This window comes from Aotus nancymaae, unplaced genomic scaffold (assembly GCF_030222135.1).
Source record: "Aotus nancymaae isolate 86718 unplaced genomic scaffold, 86718_ANA_hifiasm-v0.15.2.pri h1tg000029l, whole genome shotgun sequence".
Classification (NCBI taxonomy): Eukaryota; Metazoa; Chordata; class Mammalia; order Primates; family Aotidae; genus Aotus; species Aotus nancymaae.
This window is the reverse complement of record NW_026988442.1, coordinates 95,276,449-95,299,909: the sequence shown is the minus strand read 5'-3', so window position 1 is coordinate 95,299,909 and position 23,461 is coordinate 95,276,449. Positions and strand designations below refer to the sequence as shown.

Sequence of the window (23,461 nt, the reverse complement as noted above, 5' to 3'; positions counted from 1 at the left end):
CTGGTCCACACCAAATCAGACTAGGAAGTTGGTGGTTGCAGGGAGAGCAGTGGCTCTAAAATTTTAGGTAGAATGATGATAGTGTGTTTTTTCTTTAGTTTTTCATTATGCAAAATTGAAAATACAGCAATACAGTGCTCAGCTTTATACCCAGCATCTTAACTGTTATGAGGTTTAAGCATAATTGTTTCATTCTAGCTGACACCCAGCTCTTACTCAGTTGTGTCCCAGATATCCTTAAACTCTGTTTACAGTTTTTTCAGTGTAAATCAGAGTCCAAACAAAATTCATCTGTTGCCTTTATGTCTAAATCTGTTTTAATTTAGAGCTGTCTAGCCTTCCTCCTCTCCCTCTGCCTTCCCTTCCCCCAGCCACCATTGACTTACTGAAGAAACTGGGTCATTTGTCCTCTGGAATGTCCCACATTTGGGGTTTGTCTGATTGCTTCATGGTGTCATTCAGCACATTCCCTCCTGCTGTCTTTCTTGTAAATTGGACGTTAGATGTACAGGTTCCATTTTATTTTATTTTTTTTTTTTGGACAGTGTCTTGCTCTGTCACCCCAGGCTGGAGTGCAGTGGTGCAATTTCAGCTCACTGCAGTCTTTACCTCCCAGGTTCAAGTGATTCTCATGCCTCAGCCTCCAGAGTAGCTGGGATTACAGGCGTGAACCACCACACCCAGCTAATTTTTGTATTTCTAGTAGAGACAGGGTTTCACCATGTTGCCCAGGCTGGTCTTGAACTCTTGGTCTCAAGCAATCGGCCTTCCTCGGCCTCCTAAAGTAGTGGGATTACAGACGTGAGCCCTGCAACCAGCCGAGTAGAGTTTTACTATTAGTGGTCTAGGCTATAAATCAGGTCATGGACGGAGAGAGAGCCTCCTAACATCCTGAGTACTTCATTTGAGTTTGCAGTTTCTGACTGTTATGAATAATGCCGTTATAAATGTTCATGTCCACCTTTAGGTGTAACATGTGTTTTCACTTTTCTTGGGTCTATGCCTAGGAGTGGCAGTGTGGAGTCATGAGGTGACTCTTGACCTGTGCTTTTCAGGAGCTTCATTGACTACCAGAGGACGTCTGCTCTCAGCCCACATCTAAGAGTCGCCACCTGGTGGTTGTAACCTAAGCTGTGTCTCTGTTACTGATTCTGTCCATACAGCCTAAGCTTCCAACAAACTCCGTTGCCCAGTATTCCTAAAATACATCTTGCTTTTTCTCATGTCTGTGGCTCATATGATCCTATCCATTGTTTATTGGAAATGCTTCTCTTTAATTATTATTATTATTATTATTATTATTGAGACGGAGTCTTGCTCTGTTGCCCAGGCTGGAGTGCAGTGGCGTGATCTTGGCTCACTGCAACCTGTGCCTCCCAGGTTCAAGTGATTCTCCTGCCTCAGCCTCCTGAGTAGCTGAGATTACATTACAGGTGCCTGCCACCATGCCTGGCGAATTTTTGTTGTATTTTTAGTAGAGATGGGGTTTTACCATGTGGGCCAGGCTACTCGCCAATTCCTGACCTCAAGTGACCCGTCCATCTCTGCCTCCCAAAGTTCTGGGATTATAGGCGTGAACTACTGTGCCTGGCCTAATGCTGCCCTTTAATCAAGTTTTTCCTGACCATTTCTTCCCTCCCCCACAGAATTTTTGCTCTCCTCTCTCAACCGTCAGAACACTTTATTCTCTTTTGGCTCTTAACACTGTTGCTTTGTATCAAAAAGTATTCATACTTTTGGTCTTATTTTTATGTCTGCACTGTTCAGTACAATAGCTGTCACCTACATGGGACTGTTTAATTAAACTAAAAATGCACTTACCACATTTGGACAGTACAGACATACATTTTCATCTTTTTTTTTTTTTTGAAACAGTGTCTTGCTTTGTTGTGTAGGCTGGACTGCAGTGATACAGTTGTAGGTCGCTGCAGCCTTGACCTCCTGGACTCAAGGGGCCTTCTCAAGTAGCTGGGACCCCAGGTGTGTACCCCCACATCCAGCTAATCTTTTTACTTTTTGTAGACATAGGGTCTTGCCATATTGCCAGGGCTTGTTTCCATCTTTTCACACAGTTCTGTTGGACAGCGCTTTTCTAGATTGTCAAACTCAGAAGAGATTGTAACCTGCCCTTTTGTTTTCTCTGTGGCCTTTGCATAGTGCTTTGCTTAACTGGAATTCAATTAAGAAAACAAAAATTAGCTCCTGGCACAGAACAAAGAAATAACATTTAGGAAATGATTTGCTTCTTGAGAGATGATAGTTGAACCAGAGAAGTAGATGAAATAGTTGCAGACCTCAATTTCTCTGTTGCAGACCCACCAAGCGTGGGTTAAGGTACAGGGGAATAGGGATTGGCTAGTGCCAGTTTGTTTATTCCTAAACTATAGAGTAAAACACACAGTTGATTCTCCTGCATTGTCCGGTATGGTAACCCCTAGCCACATGTGACTGCTTATATTGAAGTTAAATAAAGCTAAAAGATCAAATCTCACACTGGCCTCATTTTTCAGGTGCTCAGCGCTTTTGGCAGGTGGCTGCTGTAGGGACAGCACAGAGAGAGGGGGACGCGGTCATGAAGACCTGTCACTTAGCTGTAGTTGTGAAGGGCGTGGCAAATTTGGCATTTGGCTTTTGTTTAGAAGTTTAAAAACATTCGACAGTTGTTCAGGTAATGAATGTTTTAGTTACTAATGTTACCAGTTTATTCTCAATTTAATCCATAACTTCCTGTTACCGAGGCTAAGGATGTGACCTATTATTTTCTTCTTAGTACAGGATTGCCTGGTTGTGAATATTCTACATGAGTCAGATGAGCTGAAAATTTGAAGTGGTTTCTTTTTGTGTTTTGTCTTTGTAATGGATTTGTACACATGGAGTGTTCTGAAAGGCATTTGTTTTTTAGAAAGCCAGTAGGTAGTTGTACCTATGTTGTACACAGATGTTGTTATTGGTGCTGGAGACAGCTGCCTTTCAGTAGAACCAAGTGCATGTTCCCTGCTTGCTTTGGCTACATTCTAAATGGCGGTGTGGGGAAGGCAGACATAAAACGTACATTTTGTGTTTTGTTACTTGGAAGCTTGCTATATTGCCCAGGCTGAGCTTGAACTCCTGACTTCAAGCGATCCTCCCACTTTGGCCTTCCAAAGTGCTGGGAATACAGGCATGAGCCACTGTACTCAGCCTAAAAATAGACTTTTTTAAAGAACAGTTTTAGATTCACAGCAAAACTGAGCAGGAGGTACAGAGAGTTCCCATTTACCCCTGCCCCCACACATGCTCTTTTTAATCTTAAAGATCACCTCAATCTTCAACCACATACATCAGTGAATGATACACACTGCATTTTAGGAGGCTGAGGTGGGAGGATCACTTGAACTCAGGAGTTCAAGACCAGCCTGAGCAATGTAGCAAGACTGTCCTGGCTACTCTGGAGGCTGAGGCGGGAAGATCACTTGAGCTTGGGTGATCAAGTCTGCAGTGAGCTGTGAGTGACAGAGTGAGACCCTGTCGAATGAATGAATGAATGAATGTAAAGAATGCACTCAGTGATAAAATTCAGAGGTGCTTACTAGAGAATTGAATGGAAATCAATTCCTCACAATACTTTTGAGGACGAGGTAGAGTCCTGGTTGTGGCTGTACAAGTTCTTGAATTTCCAGGAGAAAGATTTATGAATGATAAAACATCGAATGGGTTAATAGAATTGCTGGGCTGTAACCAGTTTGTCTTTTTTAGGGAAAAAAAAATTTAACAAGTTTTTAAAAAAACACAGGAAACTGAAGTGGCATGGTGGCACACACTTGTAGTTCCATCTACTCAGGAAGCTGAGGTGGGTGGATCTCTTGAGCCCAGGAGTTTGAAAGCAGCCTGGGCAACATGATTGGAACCTCGTCTCTATTTAAGGAAAAAAAAAAAAAAAAAAAAGGCTGGGCACAGTGGCTCACCAGCACTTTGGGAGGCCAAGGCGAGCGGATCACCAGAGGTCAGGAATTCGAGACCAGCCTGACCAACATGGTGAAACCCATCTCTACTAAAAATACAAAAAAATTGTCCAGGCGTCGTGGCGGGAGCCCGTAATCCCAGCTACTCAGGAGGCTAAGGCAGGAGAATCCCTTGAACCTGGGAGGTGGAGGTTGCAGTGAGCTGAGATCACGCCATTGCACTCCAGCCTTGGCAACAAGAGGAAAACTCTGTCTCAAAAAAAAAACCAAAACAACAAAACAAAACTTAGCCAGGTATGGTAGCACCACACCTGTAGTCTCAGCTAGTAGGGAGGCTGAGGTAGGGTAATCACTTGATCCTTGGAGGTCAAGGCTGCAGTGAGCTGAGATTGTGCCACTGCACTCCAGCCTGGGCAGCAGACCAAGATCCTGTCTTGTGTTGGGGCGGGGAATAAATACAGTCCCAGCACTTTTTGGGAGGCTGAGGAGAGCGGATCACAAGGTGAAGAGATCAAGACCATCCTGGCCAACAAGATGAAACCTTGTCTCTCCTGAAAATACAAAAATAAGCTGGATGTGGCGGCGCGCACCTGTAGTCCCACCTACTCGAGAGGCTGTGGCAGGAGAATCACTTGAACCCGAAAAGTGAAGGTTGCAGTGAGCCAAGATTGCACCACTGCACTCCAGTCTGGGGACAGAGTGAGATTCTGTCTCAAAAAGAAAAAAAAAAGAAATATAGGAAACTGCAAAAGGAACATGAAATCCACTCCCATCTAGAGTCACTCACTGTTCATGTTTTTATATATTTCCTTTGAGACTTTTTTCTGTTTGTGCTGGGATGCACATCCCTGTACACATAGGTGTGAATTTGGGATCATACTGTGTAATGCAGGATGCAATGTAATACCCTACTCTTCTTTCACTTAACTTTTATTAATTGTTTTTAAACATTGTTTGAAAAGCAGCTGCATGGTATTTCATGCTCTGGATATATCTTGGTTAACTTAACTATCCCTCTCTGTTAGAAGAGCATTTTGGTTACTTGTTTTCTTTTGCTGCTTCTTTTGAGACAGAGTCTCGCTATGTTGCCCAGGTTGGAGTGCAGTGGGAGGTTGGAGTGCAATGGCACGAGCTCAGCTCACTGCAGCCATTGCCTCCTGGACTCAAGTGATTCTCCTGCCTCAGCCTCCCGAATAACTGCGCGCCACCACACCTGGCTAATTTTTGTATTTTTAGTAGAGACGGGGTTTCACCATGTTGGCCAGGCTGGTCTCAAATTCCAGACTTCAGGTGATCTGCCCACCTTGGCCTCCCACAGTGCTGGGATTGTAGGCCTGAGCCTCTGTAGCTGGCCCTTCCCCTTGTTTTTAGTGAGAATATAGCTAACAGTTTTCCCTCTTGGCTTCTGATGGACTGAAGAGAACTGTGAAGGAAAGTTTATAACGTCCTGGTTGAGCACCCCTTTTCTTTTCTCTGCTGGTTGGGACAGCATGAAATGCATTGTTTTATAGCAGCCTAGAGAAAGGACTCTAGCTGCCGGCTCGTCTGGGACTGGTACTGGAGAAAAATCTGAGAACAAAAGTGCTTGGCTAAATCCCCTTTTTTTTTTCTTTTAGTTTTTGAAATCATGAATCCTGTTTATAGTCCGGGATCTTCTGGGGTTCCCTATGCAAATGCCAAAGGAATTGGTTATCCAGGTAAGTAAAATTTTGTTTTCATTCTTGAACTTTGAATAGTTGGTATATGTTCATGTCACTAAGAATGCTCTCTGTTGACAAACGCAACTCAGAGTAGCTTAGACAAGAAAAAAATATATATGGAAGTAAAAAATCAAATGATAGGACTGGATTTGGTCAAAACTTGATCTGGTGACTCTAGCAGTTGGGACCCGGATCTAGTTTCTCTGCCTCTGGCCGCAGCTTCACTTCCTCAGTATTGATTCAGTGTTGGTCACAGGCTCTGCTCCTTCTCCTTGTAGTCTCTGAAGTTCAGGCCCCTCCTAACATCTGCTCACTAAGAGCCTCTTTATCTCCACCCTTTAGGAAAGCCTGGTGGGACTGTTACCTATTCAAACCAGCCCTGGGGTTGGTTCTGATTAAACTCCGTGTCCATCCCTGGGCCAACTAAGGAGAGTCTGCCGATTGACTTAGGCCTGATCCACATCCCTCTATTGGAGTCAGCTAGGCAGATATGGGCTGCAAGTGACAGTTGCAACGAAGTGTATATTGGGGGAATGGGAGCTGGTTGGTCAAAAATAGAACATGGTCGTTCCCTTTGGTGACTTTGTACAGGAGTAGTTATTTGTAATGTTACAATTTCATTTTGGGTTTTGATAATATGATAGAAGAGATGACCCTAAAACTTTGTTGCTACAAGACTCTCAGAAAATGAAATACAGTACAGGAGGTTAGAGGAATACCTGAGGTCAAATGGGAAGGCAAAGTTAAACCCAGCTCATTTGGCCTTTGAACTAACGACGTGCCTTTCCCTGGGGACATGTGCTATTTGTGGATTTTAGCAGCCCACATGGGGAGAGTAAGTGAGTCTTAGGACCTTGCGATGGAGAATGGCAGTGAGACTTCTTATCAGTCATTCTCGTCCCTCTGGACGGTGATTCTGCCAGCAAAGGGGCAAACTGAACAGTCTAGTCATCCACTGGCCCCGTAAGGAAGTTTGTATGCTTGCGCTCTGAGAAAGGGGAGATCTCTACTCTGACTTAGTCAGCATTCAGGGATGTTTGGGGCTCTAGCTTGTGTTACTTATACTCTCCAAGGGGTTCGGAAGTTGAGAATTAACATAAAAATAGTATCCAGTCTTCATTACTCCTGGAGCACCTAACACTGCTTTCATTTTGAGGCATTCTTTTGCCAAGTGTATCTGTTTTTTCTGGCTGCTATGACAAGTAACCACAAACTTGGTGGGCTAAGGCAGTAGAGATGGGTCTCAGGGGTCTGTGCTCCCAGTGCAGGCTCCAGAGGAAAATCCACTCCTTCCCTCTTCTAGTTTCTGGTGGCCGTCTGCAATATTTAGCATGTGGCTCTGTGGTTGTATTACTCCCATTTCTGCTTACATGGTCACATCCTCTCCTGTGTGTTTTTTGTTTGTTTGTTTTGAGATAAAGTCTCACTCTGTCACCAGTCTGGAGTGTAGTGGCGCAATCTTGGCTCACTGCAACCTCCATCTCCCTAGTTGAAGTGATTATCCTGCCTCAGCCTCCCGCGTACCTGGGATTACAGGCATATGCCCCCACACCTGGCTAATTTTTTTTTTTTTTGAGACAGAGTCTTGCTCTGTGGCCCAGGCTGGACTGCAGTGGCACGATCTCGGCTCACTGCAGCCTCTGCCTCCCGGTTTCAAGCGATTCTCTTTCCTCAGCATCCTGAGTAGCTGGGATTATAGGCACGTGCCACCACGCCCAGCTAATTTTTGTATTTTTAGTAGAGATAGGGTTTTACCGTGTTGGTCAGGCTGGTCTTGAACTCCTGACCTTGTGATCTGCCTGCCTCTGCCACCCAAAGTACTGGAATTACAGCCATGCGCCACCACACCCAGCTAATTTTTATATTTTTAGTAGTGATGGGGTTTCACCATGTTGACCAGGCTTGTCCCAAACTCCTGACCTCAGGTGATCTGCCCACCTTGGCCTCCCAGAGTGTTGAGATTACAGGCGTGAGCCGCTGTGTCTGGCCCTGTGTGTTCTAAGAACTCTTGTCAATGGATTTCCAGCCTACCTGGGCAGTCCGGGATTCCAGAATGACCTCATCCCGAGACCCTTCACTTTATCACATCTGTGAAGATTATTTTCCCAAATAAGGTCACATTACTTTCTCTCAGCACTTTAAAGATAAAATTGTATTTGTCATCTGGTTTCTGTCAAAATAATTTTATTTTTTGAGACAGGGTGTCTTCCTTTGTCACTCGGGCTGCAGTGCCGTGGTGTAATCACAGCTCACCGCAACCCCAACTCCTTGGACTCAAGGGGTCCTCCTGCCTCAGCCTCCCAAGTAGCTGGGACTACCTGTGTGTACTACCTTGTAGCTGGGGTAATTTTTTAATTTTAATTTTTGTAGAGATCGGGTCTTATTATGTTGCCCAGGCTGATATCTAAAACTCCTGTACTCGAGTGATCATCCCACCTTAGCCTCCCAAAGTGCTAGATTACAGGCATGAGCCACTGTGCCCAGCCCAGAATCATTTTTGCCTCTTTTAAATTGAGTTTCTTCTCTACCTTTCCCCCAACCCCTGTGCACCCTGCTACTTTAAAAATATCTTTGCTTTTACCATGATGCAACTAGATGTGATTTTCTTTGTATTTACCTTGCTGTTCAGAGAACTTCTTGACTCTGAGTTGATTTCTTCCAGCAATAGCAGTAGCTCTTCAAATACTGTTTTTTCCCCTTTCTCTCCTCTCCTGGAACTCCATCTGTAACTGTATTAGACCATGTCAGTCTGTCCTTCCTGTCTCTTGCACCCTGTTTTATAGTTTCTGTTTTTTTCTACATGAGCTTTAAAACAGTTTTTACTGATCTGCTTCCATTTCACTCCTCCTGCTAATTCTGCTCTAATTTGCTATAATTCATGTATTGAATCAAGTCTTTTTATGTATTTTCTCCATCTTCTGTTTTTTCCAGCATACTACTGAGTTATTTTAAAAACTGCTGACCGCAGTCTCTGGATCACCTGTGCATCAGTTTTTATTGTCCAAATGTTCTTTTGTTTTTCTGACATGTGGTCCTGTCTTGGCATGCCTGGTGTTTTTCATGGACTGTCCCACAAAGTGTATTAGAAATGAGGGTAGTCTTACTGATGATGTCTTCTTTGCTGGCAGGGTAGCGTGCTGAATGGCCTTCTTAATTCACTTCGGAGCTGGGGTTAGTTGCGTTTCAGTTTTGGCAAGGCTCGGTCTCCCTTTGTTTGCCCTTATCTTGGAGTAAGGGTTTTTATCAGCCTGGCATCCTCTGCAGAGTCCATCCCTCTTGTGGATCGGTACTCTGATCTTTGTCTCTTCACACCAGGGGAGTAAGGAAGACTCTGCATTTCAGAGTTTTGTTTTTTGCTGTCTGCTGGGGTAGCTTTAGAATTTGACATACGTCTTAAAGCAGATTTTAGCTGGTTTTGAAGCTCCTCTTAGGTCCAGTTTTATCACTAGCCCTTCAAGATCACCAAAACCCATGTTTTTGTGTCCTCCAGCCATGGCCTTCTGTCCAGGGAGAACCTAGACTTGGCCTCTTGCCCATGCTGAGAATTGACGAGTACCCTCCAGGTCAACAAGGCATATCCTAATTTCTCCCTGTACCGCGGACACTGGGATGGAGTTAAGAATGCAAACATTTTTGGGGGCAGCCACTTAGGAAAAGTCCAGCAGGGAGGAAACAGAATTGGGATTGGGGAGAGCCTCAGACTGTGAGGCACATTTGCCAAACCCACGGCCAGCCCGCCGGGGGCTCTGGAGCAAGGGTTAGCAGTTGGAGGCCCGCATGAGGCACCAGCGGCCTGGTGCTGCTGCTGAAGCCGTCAGCCCACATACTTCTCCTGGCTGAGCAGCAGGTTCTTTCTGGAAAAGAGACGCAGGTGGTGTTGCGCACTTCGCTTTGTTGCTTACTGTTTGCTAGGAGTCACTCCGTGCCAGTCCACAGAGGTTTGCCTTGTTCTTTTTCTTTAATGCAGTAGTGCTGCACATCCTCCATCTTGTGGGCTTCCATGGTTGATTGAGCCAGTTTCCTTGTGATGGGCATGGGGATTGTTTGAAGGGAGTGCTGTTTCGGTAATGATGCTGTGAACAGCCCTGTTTGTGTAGACTCTGTTTGTGGGAACTTTCTTTAAAACCCACCTGCCAAGATTTTCCTTTTGGAATTCCACTCCGATCCCCTGCCCTGTTTTCACCTCAACCTTACGGGTTCTTTGCTTCGGTTACTGTTACCACCATGATTTGTCCTAGGGGATAACACCTTAAAAATCTAGTCCAAGTGCCATAAGAGACACCTTTCTCTAGGCCTCCTCAACGCAGTTTCTTTCTTTTCTTTTCTTTTTGACATAGTCTTGCTCTGTTGCCAGGCTAGAGTGCAGTGGCGTGATCTCGGCTCACTGTAGCCTCCACCTCCCAGTTCAAGCAGTTCCCCTGCCTCAGCCTCCAGAGTAGCTGGGAATGCAGGTGCATGCCACCACGCCCAGCTAATTTTTTGTGTTTTAGTAGAGGTGGGGTTTCACCATGTCGGCCAGGATGGTCTCTATCTCCTGATCTCGTGATCTGCCCACCTCGGCCTCCCAAACTGCTGGGATTATAGGTGTGAGCCACTGTGCCCGGCCCTCGACACGGTTTCTTTTGAAGACTGCTCTTCTCCTTCACCTTTATTTACAGGTGAGGGAAGTGAGCACTAGAGTTACAGCTTCTCACAACTAGTGGGAACAGTAGTCAAGGCTAGGAAACCTGGGTCATCCTGTTGGCTGTGTGCCCTGAGTAGGAAGAATGCCTTCTAATACCTCAGCGTCAGATATTATGTGATGCCTCCTGTACTGCGAACCAGGAGGGTCAGCCATAAGGGGAGTAAGGCCTTATTGAAAAGGCAGATGCCTGAGGCCCCCTCTGCTGCTGGACAGCTGAGGTCCAGGATTCTGACTGTAGCACTAAATGCCTTGTTTGATGTTGCTCTTTTGTTCATGTTATGAGTTACTAGTACATAGTTCATTGTGGTCGTGGTTTAGTCTTAGTAAGATTCCTCATTTGTATTAATAAAAATCAGGTTGTTTGCGTATGGACTGTAGGTGGAGTTTTCCATTTCCATGTGTGTGCAGTCCCAGTTAGAGCTCCTTCCCTAAGGAAACTGAAGCTTGAGTAAGACACTTACAGCCTGGGTTTAGGACTGGAGTCTTAATTTGTTTTCTGCTGCTTTAGCAGACTATGAGACTGGATAATGAACAGAAATTTATTGGGCTCTTGGTTTTGGAGGTTGGGGAAGTCTAAGAATATGGCTATGGTATCTAGTGAGGACTTTTGGGCTCTATCTTGTGATGGAAGGCGAAGGGCAAGCGAGTGTGTCAGAGAAAGGAAAGAGAACTTGTCCTTTTTACCACGAACCTACTCTCATGATAAAGGTATCACCTATTAAATGTCCCACCTCTCAGTGCTGTTAAAATGACAATTAAATTGCAACATCAGCTTTGGAGGGGACATACGAAAACATATTAGCTGGCAACACTGGAGAAGTCGGGGATTAGAACATCAGAATGTGGCAGGACGTGGTGGCTCACGCCTGTAATCTCAGCACTTTGGGAGGCTGAGGTGGGCGGATCACCTGAGATCAGGACGTTGAGACCAGCCTGGCCAATATGACAAAACCCCATCTCTACTAAAAATACAAAAATTAGCTGGGCATGGTGGTACCCGTCTGTAGTCCCAGCTATTCGGGAGGCTGACGCAGGAGAATTGCTTCAACCCAGGAGGCGGAGGTTGCAGTGAGCTGAGATCTCGCCATCGCACTCCAGCCTGGGTGACGGAGCAGGATGCTATCTTAGAAAAAAAAAATCAGAATGAAGAAATCTGAAATGAATTTAGAAGTTTTAAACAGTTCCTTACCACAAAATATAACAGCTTTTAAGTCAAAATATGTAATGTAGGAAATGTCTGAACTCAGTGAAGATCAGTGACCTTTAAATAGCTTTTCCTGTTTACTGTTAGCAGCAAAAATAGGCCCTTGAGTCCAAGCTAGACTTGAGTTCTGATTCTTCCAGAGTTTGTGCCGTGAGGTTAGATGAGGGTAACAGGACCTAGCACGAGATACTCTTAGCTCTCTTGTTATGCTTTCTAAGTAATGATGTGATTAGAGTTTAGAATGAAACTTTCAGAAATGTCAGGGATTTCTTGACTCTAACTTGGGGGTGTGTGTGGTTTTTTTCATTATGATGATGGTATTACTGTTCTTGACAGTAGACTTTTAACTTGGTTTCTACCAAATGTTTCCAGTTGTAGAAAGTTGTAAGCATTTACTCGTAGGTTTAAAAAATATAATTGTGACCTGTCAAAATTCTGAGGGAAAGTCAGGCGTAGTGGCTCATGCCTGTAATCCCAGCACTTTGGGAGGCCGAGGTGGGCGCATCACCTGAGGTCAGGAGTTCGAGACCAGCCTGGCTAGCATGATGAATCCCCGTCTCTACTAAAAACACAAAAACTAGCCAGGTGTGGTAGCGTGAGCCTGTATTCCAGCTCCTTGGAAGGCTGAGGCAGGAGAATCGCTTGGACCTGGGAGGCGGAGGTTGCAGTGAGCTGAGAACGCGCCATTGCACTCCAGCCTGGGTGATGAGAGCAAAACTCCATCTCAAAAAACAACAGCAAACAAAATTCTGAGGGAAGAAAACAACTAGAGACACACTGGTGGGCACACACAGTGCTTCTTGGGGCTCCTTAAGTCGGTCTGGAGTTCTGGGCAAGAAGGTAAGAGGGATGGCTTTGCGAGAGCTCTGATGACCGTGTGTCCCTACTCCAGTTGATGACGTCAGATCGTTTTGTCTTTTTCTTAGCTGGCTTTCCCATGGGCTATGCAGCAGCAGCTCCTGCCTATTCTCCTAACGTGTATCCTGGAGCGAATCCCACCTTCCAGGCAGGTACGTGCTGGGTGATAAAATGCTTTGTACACACAGCTGGGAGAGAAAGGTGAAGGGGTGGGTTTTGCAAAGGGTGGGTATAGAATTAGGACTTGGTTGAGTCCATTTCTCAAGTTCATTAAATTAGCTTGTTGATAAGTGTAACAAAAGCTTAATTCTTAATGCATTAAAGCTTCATATGCTGTTTCTCATGGCCTCCCACAAGACAAATCCGTAATCACTAGATTGTTACAGTTAACTCTGTGCCAGAGCATCTGTTCATCAAATAGTATCACCTGTTAGAAGCTGAAGACTCTTGCCATGCTAACTGGTGGAATTTCTGTGTTAATGTTTTTAGAGATAATTTTTGATTTCTCTAGACTACTTTAGCACTTCGATTATATATTTTTTTAGAAAGTATTATTTTCCATGTAAGTGTAGATGAGTATTTTTAGATTTTGGAAGTCACTGTTAATATTGAGAGTGGAATTGGCTTGGGTCTGAATCTTGAGGAGATTGGCTATTTAGTGGGATTTCCTCCTGGAAGCCTGCCCTCTCTGGTGCTGGTTCCTTTTGGACTTTATTCGTCCACGCGGAGCTTTATTATCATTTTCATGTCATTTTGTGTGGGGGGAAAAGCAAGTATGGTGTGCTCAGCCAGCCCTGGTGTCGGGCAAGTTTGTCCTTTGCTTTTGCTGTAACAACACTATACAGTTAAGTTTCGACGTGTGTATATATCTATGTGTATTGCTTTAAGGCGGACTTCTAGAAGTGGAATTGTGGGATTCAAAGGCGTATGTGCGGCTGGGCACGGTGGCTCACGCCTGTAATCCCAGCACTTTGGGAGGCCGAGGTGGGTGGCTCATGAGGTCAAGAGATTGAGACCATCCTGACTAACATAGTGAAACCCCGTCTCTACTAAAAATGCAAACGTCAGCCAGGCATGGTGTTGCGCACCTATAGGCCCACCTACTTGGGAGGCTGAGGCAGGAGAATCACTTGAATCCGAGAGGTGGAGGTCGTAGTGAGCTGAGATTGAGCCACTGCACTCCCTCCTGGTGACAGAAGGAGACTCTGTCTTAAAAAAAAAAAAAAAAAACAAGGCATATATACTTTTGATGCCAGATTTAGCTCCAGCAACGCCCTACCAATTTTAAATTCCAGCAGAACAAGAAAGTTTTTATGTCCTGTCCTTGTGTGAGCGTTCCATCTGCAGAACGTTCTCCTTTGGTATTTTTCCTCCTCCCCAACACCCTGCACCACACACACGTGCAGGCACACAAAGTGAGAAACGAAGTCAGATCTTAGTGGAAGAGAGTGGGGGCGGCAGTGGCGGCAGGTCTGGTGAGTTGTGTGGGGCTGACTCGCAGCCTGGCTCCTCCCTGCACGCGTCCTTCCCCTGTGCCTGGACCGGCTTGGGTGAGCTCAGGCCATTGCCTTGTTTGTTTCAGGTTACAGTCCTGGCACACCTTACAAAGTGTCCTGTTCCCCCACCAGCGGGGCTGTGCCGCCGTACTCCTCCTCCCCGAACCCCTACCAGACTGCCGTGTACCCCGTGCGAAGTGCCTACCCCCAGCAGAGCCCGTACGCACAGGTATGCCTGGCTGCACGCTGCCATGGGGGAAGGGTTGATACCACCTGGGCCCTGGGACCCTGGAGCAATTGTCTCTCTTCTCCCCACAGCAAGGCACGTACTACACACAGCCGCTGTATGCAGCACCTCCTCACGTCATCCACCACACCACAGTGGTGCAGCCCAACGGCATGCCGGCCACAGTGTACCCTGCTCCCATCCCCGCTCCTAGAGGCAACGGGGTCACCATGGGCATGGTGGCTGGGACCACCATGGCCATGTCGGCAGGTAAGTTCTTGTTCCTGGGTGTCTGTCCTATGGTGTTCCCTAGGGCTGGGGGAGGGGAGTTCACGATTCCTCTGACCTTGGCTGTAGGTTTTATGGCTGTAGTTGGGTGGAAGGACAGAAAATTATTTGGGGAAGAAACAGCAGATTATCTTTGCTTCCCTGAGTGACCTTTTGTGGAGCCCTCTGTAATCTGATGGGCTCACTTTGTTGGTGAACCGAACCATTTGGCAATGTGGGATGTGCCCCCGACTCCCCCCACCCCATGACCGTTAAAACTTGAGGGGAAGGAGGACACTTTGTCTACCGGGGCGGCTGGACCTCTTTCCTTCCCTTGAGGGGAACTTGTCTTTGCAGGTCAGGTTGTCTTTATGGGGATGTTTTCATCTAGGAGAGCTGGTCTTCTGTTGATAGAAGGAACAGCTGCCTATAGAAATCCTTTGGCATTTATCTGCCGTACTCGACTTCCCAAGGCCTCCTCTAAGGAAAATAAACCATGGAGAGATGAGGCCCCTGGCTAGGGCGAGCACATCTCCACAGAAGCCCTGGGCGCTGGATCTCATGTCTAGGGATCGGGTGACTACCCATATGGACTCACCTCCTGGTCTGTGAGTGGATATGGCCACCTTTATGGCACGCCCACACAAAAAACATACTGTTCCCACTCCTTGTTTTTCTGCACTTCACTTCAGCGTAAGGAAATTGTGCCAGAGAGAAAGGCATTCCAGGATATTATGTGTGCTTCAACCTAGACTCTGATTTGGTTTTCCCTGTACTTACCTGTCAAGGAACAGGAGGCTGGGCATAGACAGAAACTGCTGGTTTGGTGGGCAGCGGGCACCAGGTTGGGTGTGGGCGCAGGGAGTGAAGGCCACTGTGTTGGAGGTGTTGCTGGTCCCTAAGTGGACTCAGGTAGTTGCAGAGTTTCTGCAGTTGTAGGAAAAACAGATTTCTCTTAAAGACCTCAGAAGCTCATGTAGTTTAGAATCCTCATTTCTTCTTTTTTTTAAATTTATTTTTAAATGTTTAATACATTTTTTGAGACAGGGTCTCACCCTGTCGCCCAGGCTGGAGTGCAGTGGCATGATCTTGGCTCACTGCAACCTCTGCCTCCTGGGTCCAAGTGATTCTCCCACCTCAGCCTCCCCAGTAGCTGGAACCACAGGCGGGCGCCGCCATGCCCGGCTAATTTTTTTTGTATTTTTTGGTAGAGATGGGATTTCAGCATGTTGGCCAGGCTGATCTCAGACTCCTGACCTCAGGTAATTCACCTGCCTCTGCCTCCCAGAGCGCTACGCTTGCAGGTGTGAGTCACTGTTCCCAGCCTCTTGTTTTTATTTGTTTTTACCATCTTAACTTTTTTTTTTTTTTTTTTTTTTGAGATAGTGTCTTGCCGTGTTGCCCAGGCTTAAATGCAGTGGTGTGATCATAGTTCACTGTAGTTTGGAATTCCTGGGCTTGGGAATTCCTGCCCCCTTAGCCTCCTCTGTAAGCCTGCTACTACACCCGGCTAATTATAAAACTTTTTTTGTAGAGCTGGGATCTCACTGTGTTCATAGCCCAGGTGCATCTCAAACTCCTGAGCTTAAGCTGTCCACCCACCCCAGCCTCCCAGAGCCCCTGTGCCCAGCCCATCTTAACCGTTTTTAAGTATGGTTCAGTAGTGTTAAGTATATTCACATTGTTGTGAAACAGAGCTCCAGAACTTCTGTATCCTGCAAATCTGAAACTCCTGTACTCATTAATGCTAACTCCCCATTCTCTGTCTCCGTAACTCCTGGCACCACCAGCCCCATTCTACTTACTCTCCGTCTCTGAGTTTGACTGCTGTAGATACTTCATCGAAGTGGAATCATACAACATTTGTCTGTCAGGGACCGGCTTATTTCTCTTAGCATTGTATCCTCAAAGTTCATCTATATTGTAGCATGTGTCAGAATTTCTGTCCTTGTTAAGGCTGAGTCATGCTCATGTCTATCATCTGACATTTAAAAATTATTGGGTGTGCTTTATGAAGGGGACACACAAAATGCTTTTACAAAAACATACTGTCTGTGGAAGCTTGCTGTGCGGATACAACTTTTGGGTGTGGGAGATTATCTAATCAGAGTTCTGACAGTGTCTGGGTGGAGACCGTCCCTCTTCCCGTATACCTTCCTCCTTGCAAAGAGGCCAGGACTCTGAGTGACTGGTAAGTGTCAGGCAATGTGGAGCCTCGCAGGAGGTCGGCCTCATGTTATGTGCCACTCTTTCTTCCAGGTACCTTGCTGACTGCTCACTCCCCAACTCCTGTCGCCCCTCACCCGGTCACTGTGCCCACGTACCGGGCCCCAGGAACACCCACTTACAGCTATGTGCCCCCTCAGTGGTGATCACCTGCAAGTGTAAGTGACTAGCGAAGGCCGAGCCAGCCTTTGATGAATGAGCGTTTCCGTGGGAGAGTGGCAAATTTACCGCGTATTTAAGCACTAAACGAGGAAAGTATGCCTGACCCTGGATCCAGAGGCAATGCAGCGTTTAAATGTTTTGCTTTTATTGGGACACTACAGAATAGAAGAAAGGAACCATTGAATACCAACCGTTGACGCTCTCTGTCTTGAGCCTTACCTGGAAATGTGCTCTAACCTCACACCTGCCTGCTGCAGGAAACAGGGCTCCAGTGTAATCGGGGGTCTCTAGGAAGGAGGTGGGAACCAGGTCCAGCAGCTTTGCCCGTTGCTGCCCTTTCCGACCCTGGTGAACCTTGCCCTCCTTGAGATTTTGGAGTAGCAGTGCCAGAGAGCTGTGTGTGACTGTTTTTTGGTTTTTTTTTTGCAGGTTTGAGGACGGAGCTGTGCAGTCACATCATTGGGGATTCCACAGCTGGTGCTGCAGGCCTCGCGCCTCCAACCAGGACTTTCTTCTTAATGCTCTCGACACTTAGCTAAACACGACTATATCCCGGCCCAGCAGGTCCCAGCGCCGTTAGTTTCCAGCTGACTCTGTGGGTCGGTCTTAAAGCAAATTCTGTTTCGTGGACTGCCTGGCAATTTTTTAGCTAACTGTAATGATAAAAAGGGAGTATTAACCTATTCTGAATCATATCTAGTTGAATGCATGTTTAAAAAAAACAAACACAAAAAGCTTGCTCAATCTACCTGCAGTGACTGATGTGGAACCATCATATGCAGAATCCAAAGGAACGGAAGCGTATTTTACAACTTGTGTCACTAATGCACTGTTGTAATGTGTGCAGAGTCTTAAGTTGTAAGTGTTAAAGTGAGTTTCTTCATAGAGCATCTGAAATATCTTAGATGATTCTTCAACCTTTTGGGGTTGACGTGGGTTGCCAGTTAGGGATGTGGACTTTTTAGTTTTCAGCGACCTGTTTCTTTGGCACTGACTGTACCGGGAGGGAGTTGCAGGGTTTGGGAGAGAACAGGGAAGCCACAGCTGCCTGGCTGCAGCCGCTTAGTGGGCATCCCTTTGGTCTTAGGCTGGGTGGGGTCAGTGGAACAGGGACGTGCCTAAAGCTCGTCGTGAAAGATGATAGTTGTGTGGCCAGCACGGTTTGGGGCAAGGGGGTGGTTTATGTGTCAGCCAAGCAGTTTTTCTGCCATCTAAATTTCCATTACAACTCTCTTACAGAGAGAGATGATGTTTTTATATATCTTTACTGGAAAAGTCCTATGTAAAACTAAATTATTTTCCTGGGGTGGAAGAAACGTGAGAGAGAAACAGCTGTTCTTGGAGGAGGTCTTGTCTTCTGCTTTATTTAGTTTAGAAAATCATTCCATTTTTTTCTCCCTGAGAAATGTTTGAATCAGCTGAAAACAGGTAGGCATTGCTGTTTTTCCCCTACAAAGAAGGGCAGAGGTTTCAGCTGTATGTTATGAAGAAAGTGGTATATTTAAGAATGATTAAAAAGGGAACAAAACTTTATTTAAAATTCCTCCTATTTCTTGTAGAAAGGCAGGGCTGTGGGTGTGTCTGGAAATTAGAAACTTGTAGCTGCTCCTGGGATCACCCACCTGATGGCGGTGACTTGTCCACTGAGGCCAGCTGGAGGGGATGCTTAGAGATGGGGCAAGGGGGAGGCCAGCATCTGTTGTCTGGGAGCCTGTCCTGCCATCTCTCTTGCAGCTGAAGGCACTTGGCACAAAGCCAGCAGAGAGGGCCCAGCAGCGCTGGGGTGCATTTGCTGGCAGGGTTTATTTTGGGAGAGGAATTTGAGTTTAGAATCTGGATCTTGTACATAGAAATCAAGAGGCTTCCCCTGCCACGCCCGCAGGTATGCCCGCCTGCCCTGTGTGGATGAGAGTGCGTGTCTGTTCTCAGTGAGGGTCAGAGTGGGGGTGGGCGGCTTGAGGCCTGTGGGCAAGAACGTCGCATCTTCTTCCCAGCACGGTGTTGTTTTCAGTGCTGTGGGCTCTGGTGGGAGGGGCTCTGCTCCTTTTCTTTCACTGGTGCCCGGTGAGGATGCCCACTAGCATTCTGCCCCAGTTTGGGGGCGGGGGGCACCTGACCACTGAGCCTTTGGTAACCTTATTTTTTTATAGTAAGTACTCCTCATAATTTTCTTTTTCACATCTTATTTTATAAGAAGTTTAGGAATATTTTTGCATGGGTCATTGTAAACAGCAGATTCTTTATTCCTGATGTCTATTAACATAGAATGTTTACTGATAAGTACCTTAAATTGCTTTATGAGCACTTAGCCCATCCTAGTGTCTGTGTGTCGGGGCAGACGTTTACTGCAGGCACACACTTTGTGTCCCCTTGAGGTCTCTGTGGGTAATTCCATCTGTTTGGTGGATGGTTGGCAGGATCAATAGGTTCTGAAGGTTCCAGGGGTTCAGCTGACCAAGTAGTAGAGAAGTCTTTTTTCCCAATTGAGTGCTAGTAGATTAGGATAAAAATCTCACGATTTTAGTGTATGCTTTTAAGAAGCCCCACACAACAAAAAATGGAAATACACACATGCACAACCGCCTGTAAGGGCTGGAGTCTTGGGGTTCAGTGGGAAGTCAGAAGAAGTTACAGGCATCTCTTCCAGCTTGCTCGGGACTTAGCACACACAGGATGAGTGTTTTTACAAGCGCCTAATTGGTGTTTTTACCCCCCCCCCATGCCATATACGTCAGCTTCATAAACACTTTTTTTCCTCCCTATAATCTAACCTTTTTTCCCTTTTAAGAAGTTGAGTTGAGAGACTTTATGAAATAAGTTTGCATTGCACGTCTGTGCAGAAATCTTCCTGACTTTGAAACTATCAGAATATCAGCTATCAAATACGAAAGGTAGATACCACCTAAGAATCAGGTCTTAGGGAATAGTCACAAAACTGCCATAGGTTGTAATTTTACCAACAATCGCTTCTAGTAAAATTAAAGTTAATTAAGGAATAGAACTTGGGTCAAAATTCTGTTACAAAGCCGCATAATTGGTCCCTAAGCGTATGGTGGAGCATTCTGAGAAATGTGCTTTTTGTGTGTTTGACATTCCTCATTTGGAAGTCCTTCAGCTGAATTACCGTGAGACAGGCGAGCCAAGGACCTAGTTCCTGTAAACACGGACGTTGTGATGGATGCTTCAAAGATGTTTGTTCGACACTTTCTCCCCTGAGGCTTGGGAGGTGTGTTCCATCATCTGTGTTGCTGCCGCAGTTTCTCTGCTTATGGACGTCTTGTTTGGGTCTGTGCCGGGGGCTGAGTGTTCAGTGTGAGCCAGTGATCCATGAGCTTGCTGCTCTGTGAAGGCCAGAGTCAGGGCCAGTCATGGTAATGGGCATGAAGGCACTTCCAGAACCTTTTATGTCTCTCGGGAGCCGTCTGTTAAGAACATTCTTCTTGGTGTGATTAGTAGGCCTACCCATCGCTGTTCTGGGAAACCTGTTTCTTGAGTGCTATGCAAATGTGTTCACAGGAGGTGGGGCTGATCCTGAGCCTTGGACTGGGTGCCTGGTCAGTGAGTGTCCTGCCCTTTCCCAGCTGGGCGTACAGTCCTCGCTCCTTCTGGTGGCGTCATCTGGCTGTGATGAACGAAGTCTAGGAAATAATTTGCACGTGTCTTGGGGACACGTCAGTAACGAGAGGAAGTACATTATTACAGTAACTTGCAATGTACTAATACCTGTCGGTGTTCTGCCTCGTAAGGTGTGTAAGGTATCTGTGAGTGTGCCAGTGAGTGGTGGTGAAAGGTCGACACGTGCCAGCTGCGGAAGTACTGGTGTCTGCTTTAAAAAAGAGACCCAGACTTGGCTTGTCCTTTTTGAACCTTTGAGAACAGTATTACTCTGAACAGTTGGGCCACCCTCACCTCATCCACAGCTCGGCAGTTTGGCCGTTGCCCAGGCAGGACACGGCCTGCAGTGGGTGCAGCCGCAGGTGGCCGGGGTGTGGCTTGAGGTGGGCAGCAGCATCTGGTCCTCTGTGGTGCTTTCTGAGAGGGTCTCTAAAGCAGAGGGTGGTCGCCTTAGGGGAGGGCAGAATGCATCTTTCTCCCCTGTAGCACCTCTGCATTTGTGGGTCTTACCTCTGCCTGGGCTCTCTGAAGGGCGGTGGCCTGTTGAGTCTACTGCAGAGGACGCGCTCTTACTGGTAGGTCGTGGGGGCTCCAGGGGCTCAACTGACAGAATAACAGAAGTGGCGTGTGTGTGGCCTTTTTGGGTAGGAAACTGCACGTTTCAGAAAGTCACTCTCTTTTTCCTACTTCCCAGTATTTAAAGAATAGAGAGCCTGTGGGGATAGCCTTGTTTTGGTCCGCAGGACTGAAGGGGAGTCAGTCGGGAAGGGGAGACAGAGGAGGTGCGGCGTCTGTGTAGGGACCCTGGGCCTGCAGAAGGACGGTGTGCTCCGAGGACTGGCGTGACAGGCTGTGCCGTGGGGCCGTGTGCAGACAGTGGGCTAGACTGGCTGGGACCGATGTCGGGCCAGCTGCCTGTGCCCTTGGCAGGGCTGCTGTGCCGGCCACACGGGAGGCCCCAGAGAGCCTCATGGATTGTGACTAAAGAAGAAACGGTTCCTTTTTGTTTTTTAAAATGATTTTTAAATACAGTTTTTTACACCATCTCTTGGTACTTTTTTTAAGCTAAGTCAGCATTGTCTTCCAGTGTTAAAGGCATCCCTCACCTCTGCATTGAACTTACATATCCACGCCAAGGAATGGAATTTCCATCCTGAGCCAGTTCAATTAGGTGTCAGTTCATACTATTTTAATTTTTTATGCAATCTGATGAGTAGATGAGCTCAGATTAAAAAATCTCAAAAGCATGTTTATTGTAACAAGAATTGTTATGTATTAATACTGCAGTTTTCAATAAAGATTGACTTGTGTTGCATATTGTGGTTTTCTTGATTTCTCCGTGTGCGTTTTGTCTAGAGGTAGCATTGCCTGCCTGGGAGGTGCTGGGGCTGCTCTCAGGTTAGGAGATTGCCAGGGGTGTTGAGAAGAAGGCCACCATGGCTTCCAGCCCCGTGACCTTGGCAGTGATGAAGAAGAAAGTGGGACAGGGAGGGAAGCAGCCCCGTGCTCCTCCTGGGAAGACACATTCTTCCTCATTTCACCAAGCATGCTGAGCCCCGGAAACATGGCCAGCTACTCGCCCACCAAACTCATGTGGGCCAGCTTCAGTTAAACACAGGGAGGCAGTGGGCTTCTGCGTGTTGAGTGCGAGGGAGGGCAGAGCCACCTGTATTCCCCACCAGCGTGGCCTGGCCCTGCCCACCTTCCCCTCAGCAGCCAACCCCACCTTAGCCTGTCTCCACCGAAGCCCAGAGGGCGTGAGCTGCCATAGGTGAGCCCCTGCCCCGCTTTTAGAGGCTGCTGGACTCATCCCTCCTTTTTAGGGAAAGGCCTAGCTAGAGTAGTCATGGTTAGCAGCCCACAGAAAATGCACACACACCGACAAAACTGGCTGACAGCCAGTTACTTTTCATAAATTTCTTTATGAAATTAAAGGTGGTTTCTGGCTTGGAGAAGGAACAGTGCAAGACTGACCATCCATGCTGCTGAATCCTGTGGGCCCCACGCCAGCTCGCCAGGCCCTGGCTCTGCTCCTGGCGCCCCTTGGCGGGACGAGGCGCCCTCTCCACACACTCGCCGCCTGGGCTGTGGGTCAGTCCTGCATGCTGAGCCACAGAATTCAGTCCTTATGGCTTCTCACACACACGAGGGTAAGGCAATCTTCTGTGTCACTAACAAGAATCAATTCTTTTTCTCCACTGGTAGAAAAACAAGATGACAAAATCCAAACAAAACGAGGAATGAGGTGGTTCTGGAGCCACCGCAAAGCCACAGGCAGACTGGCCACACAGCCCGACGGGGAGTGCGCAGCGGACCGCGTTGTTTCGTCCTGTCCACTACACACACACACACAAGTGAAGAGGGTCTCCGGCAGCCGGGTGTCTAGAGGGGCTGGGAGGCGAAGGGCGGGCTCTGGGCACAAGAAGGGTGTGGAATTCCTGGTTCCTGCCTTCCCAAGTGGCAAGCTGCCTGGTACCACTGGCCAGGCTGGGGACTTGGAAGAAGAACTAGAGGGCAGAGGGGCACGTGGTGGCCTGGCATTGCAGGCCGCAGAAGGCCAGCGAGTCCTGCCCAGAGGAGACGAGAAGAGGGTCCCGGGCAGGCAGTGCCTTCTCAGCCAGGCCTGGGCTGAGTTGCAGTTTCTCGCTCCAGCAGTGACACCCGACACAGGTCCACAGGGCGGACGGGGCCCAAGCTGCAAGGGGGCATTGACGTGCCGGGTCTGTCCCCTTGCCGTTCTCTTCATGGCAACAGGAGCAGGGAAAAACAACAGGAGTACAGACCTGGCATGTCCTGGTGGCACAAGCAACTCCCCAGCCCAGCCCTGCTCACTTCCAGGCAGAGGAAGGCCAGGCGGAGTGGGCCCGGGGGAAGAAAAACAGGGGCCTCTGGCAGGAAGGCCCGGCAGGTCCCATCAGGCAGGCGCCAGTTCACTTGCGGAAGGGTGCCAGCCGGCTGATGCTGTGCCAGAAGGTGGATGGCTTCCGCCTGGGCTCCGCCAACACCAGGACTTGCTGCTGGGGCCGGCTGCTGGGCAGAGCTGGGTGCTTCTGGCGTGTCAGGTAGCAGGGCCGGCCGACGG

The 23,461-nt window shown here is 47.4% G+C and overlaps 2 protein-coding genes across 10 annotated transcripts in view; one reads left to right on the top strand and one right to left on the bottom strand.

Moving 5' to 3' along the window:
* The window catches only part of FAM168B (family with sequence similarity 168 member B), a 26,709-nt gene extending 5,015 nt beyond the window's left edge, over positions 1 to 21,694 (top strand). For all 5 annotated transcript variants that reach the window (XM_064382891.1, XM_064382890.1, XM_064382889.1 and 2 more), the window contains 6 exons: positions 5,558 to 5,638; positions 12,456 to 12,539; positions 13,970 to 14,112; positions 14,202 to 14,379; positions 16,636 to 16,760; positions 17,194 to 21,694. In XM_064382891.1, the coding sequence (XP_064238961.1) occupies positions 5,569 to 5,638; positions 12,456 to 12,539; positions 13,970 to 14,112; positions 14,202 to 14,379; positions 16,636 to 16,748 (588 nt within the window). In that variant the 5' untranslated portion in view covers positions 5,558 to 5,568 and the 3' untranslated portion in view covers positions 16,749 to 16,760; positions 17,194 to 21,694. The remainder of the gene's footprint in view (positions 1 to 5,557; positions 5,639 to 12,455; positions 12,540 to 13,969; positions 14,113 to 14,201; positions 14,380 to 16,635; positions 16,761 to 17,193) is intronic.
* The window catches only part of LOC105704789 (rho guanine nucleotide exchange factor 4), an 89,470-nt gene continuing 87,024 nt past the window's right edge, over positions 21,016 to 23,461 (bottom strand). For 4 of the 5 annotated variants that reach the window (XM_064382887.1, XM_064382886.1, XM_064382883.1 and 1 more), the window contains one exon: positions 21,016 to 23,461. In XM_064382887.1, the coding sequence (XP_064238957.1) occupies positions 23,310 to 23,461 (152 nt within the window). In that variant the 3' untranslated portion in view covers positions 21,016 to 23,309. The other variant, XM_064382884.1, reaches the window with a different exon arrangement.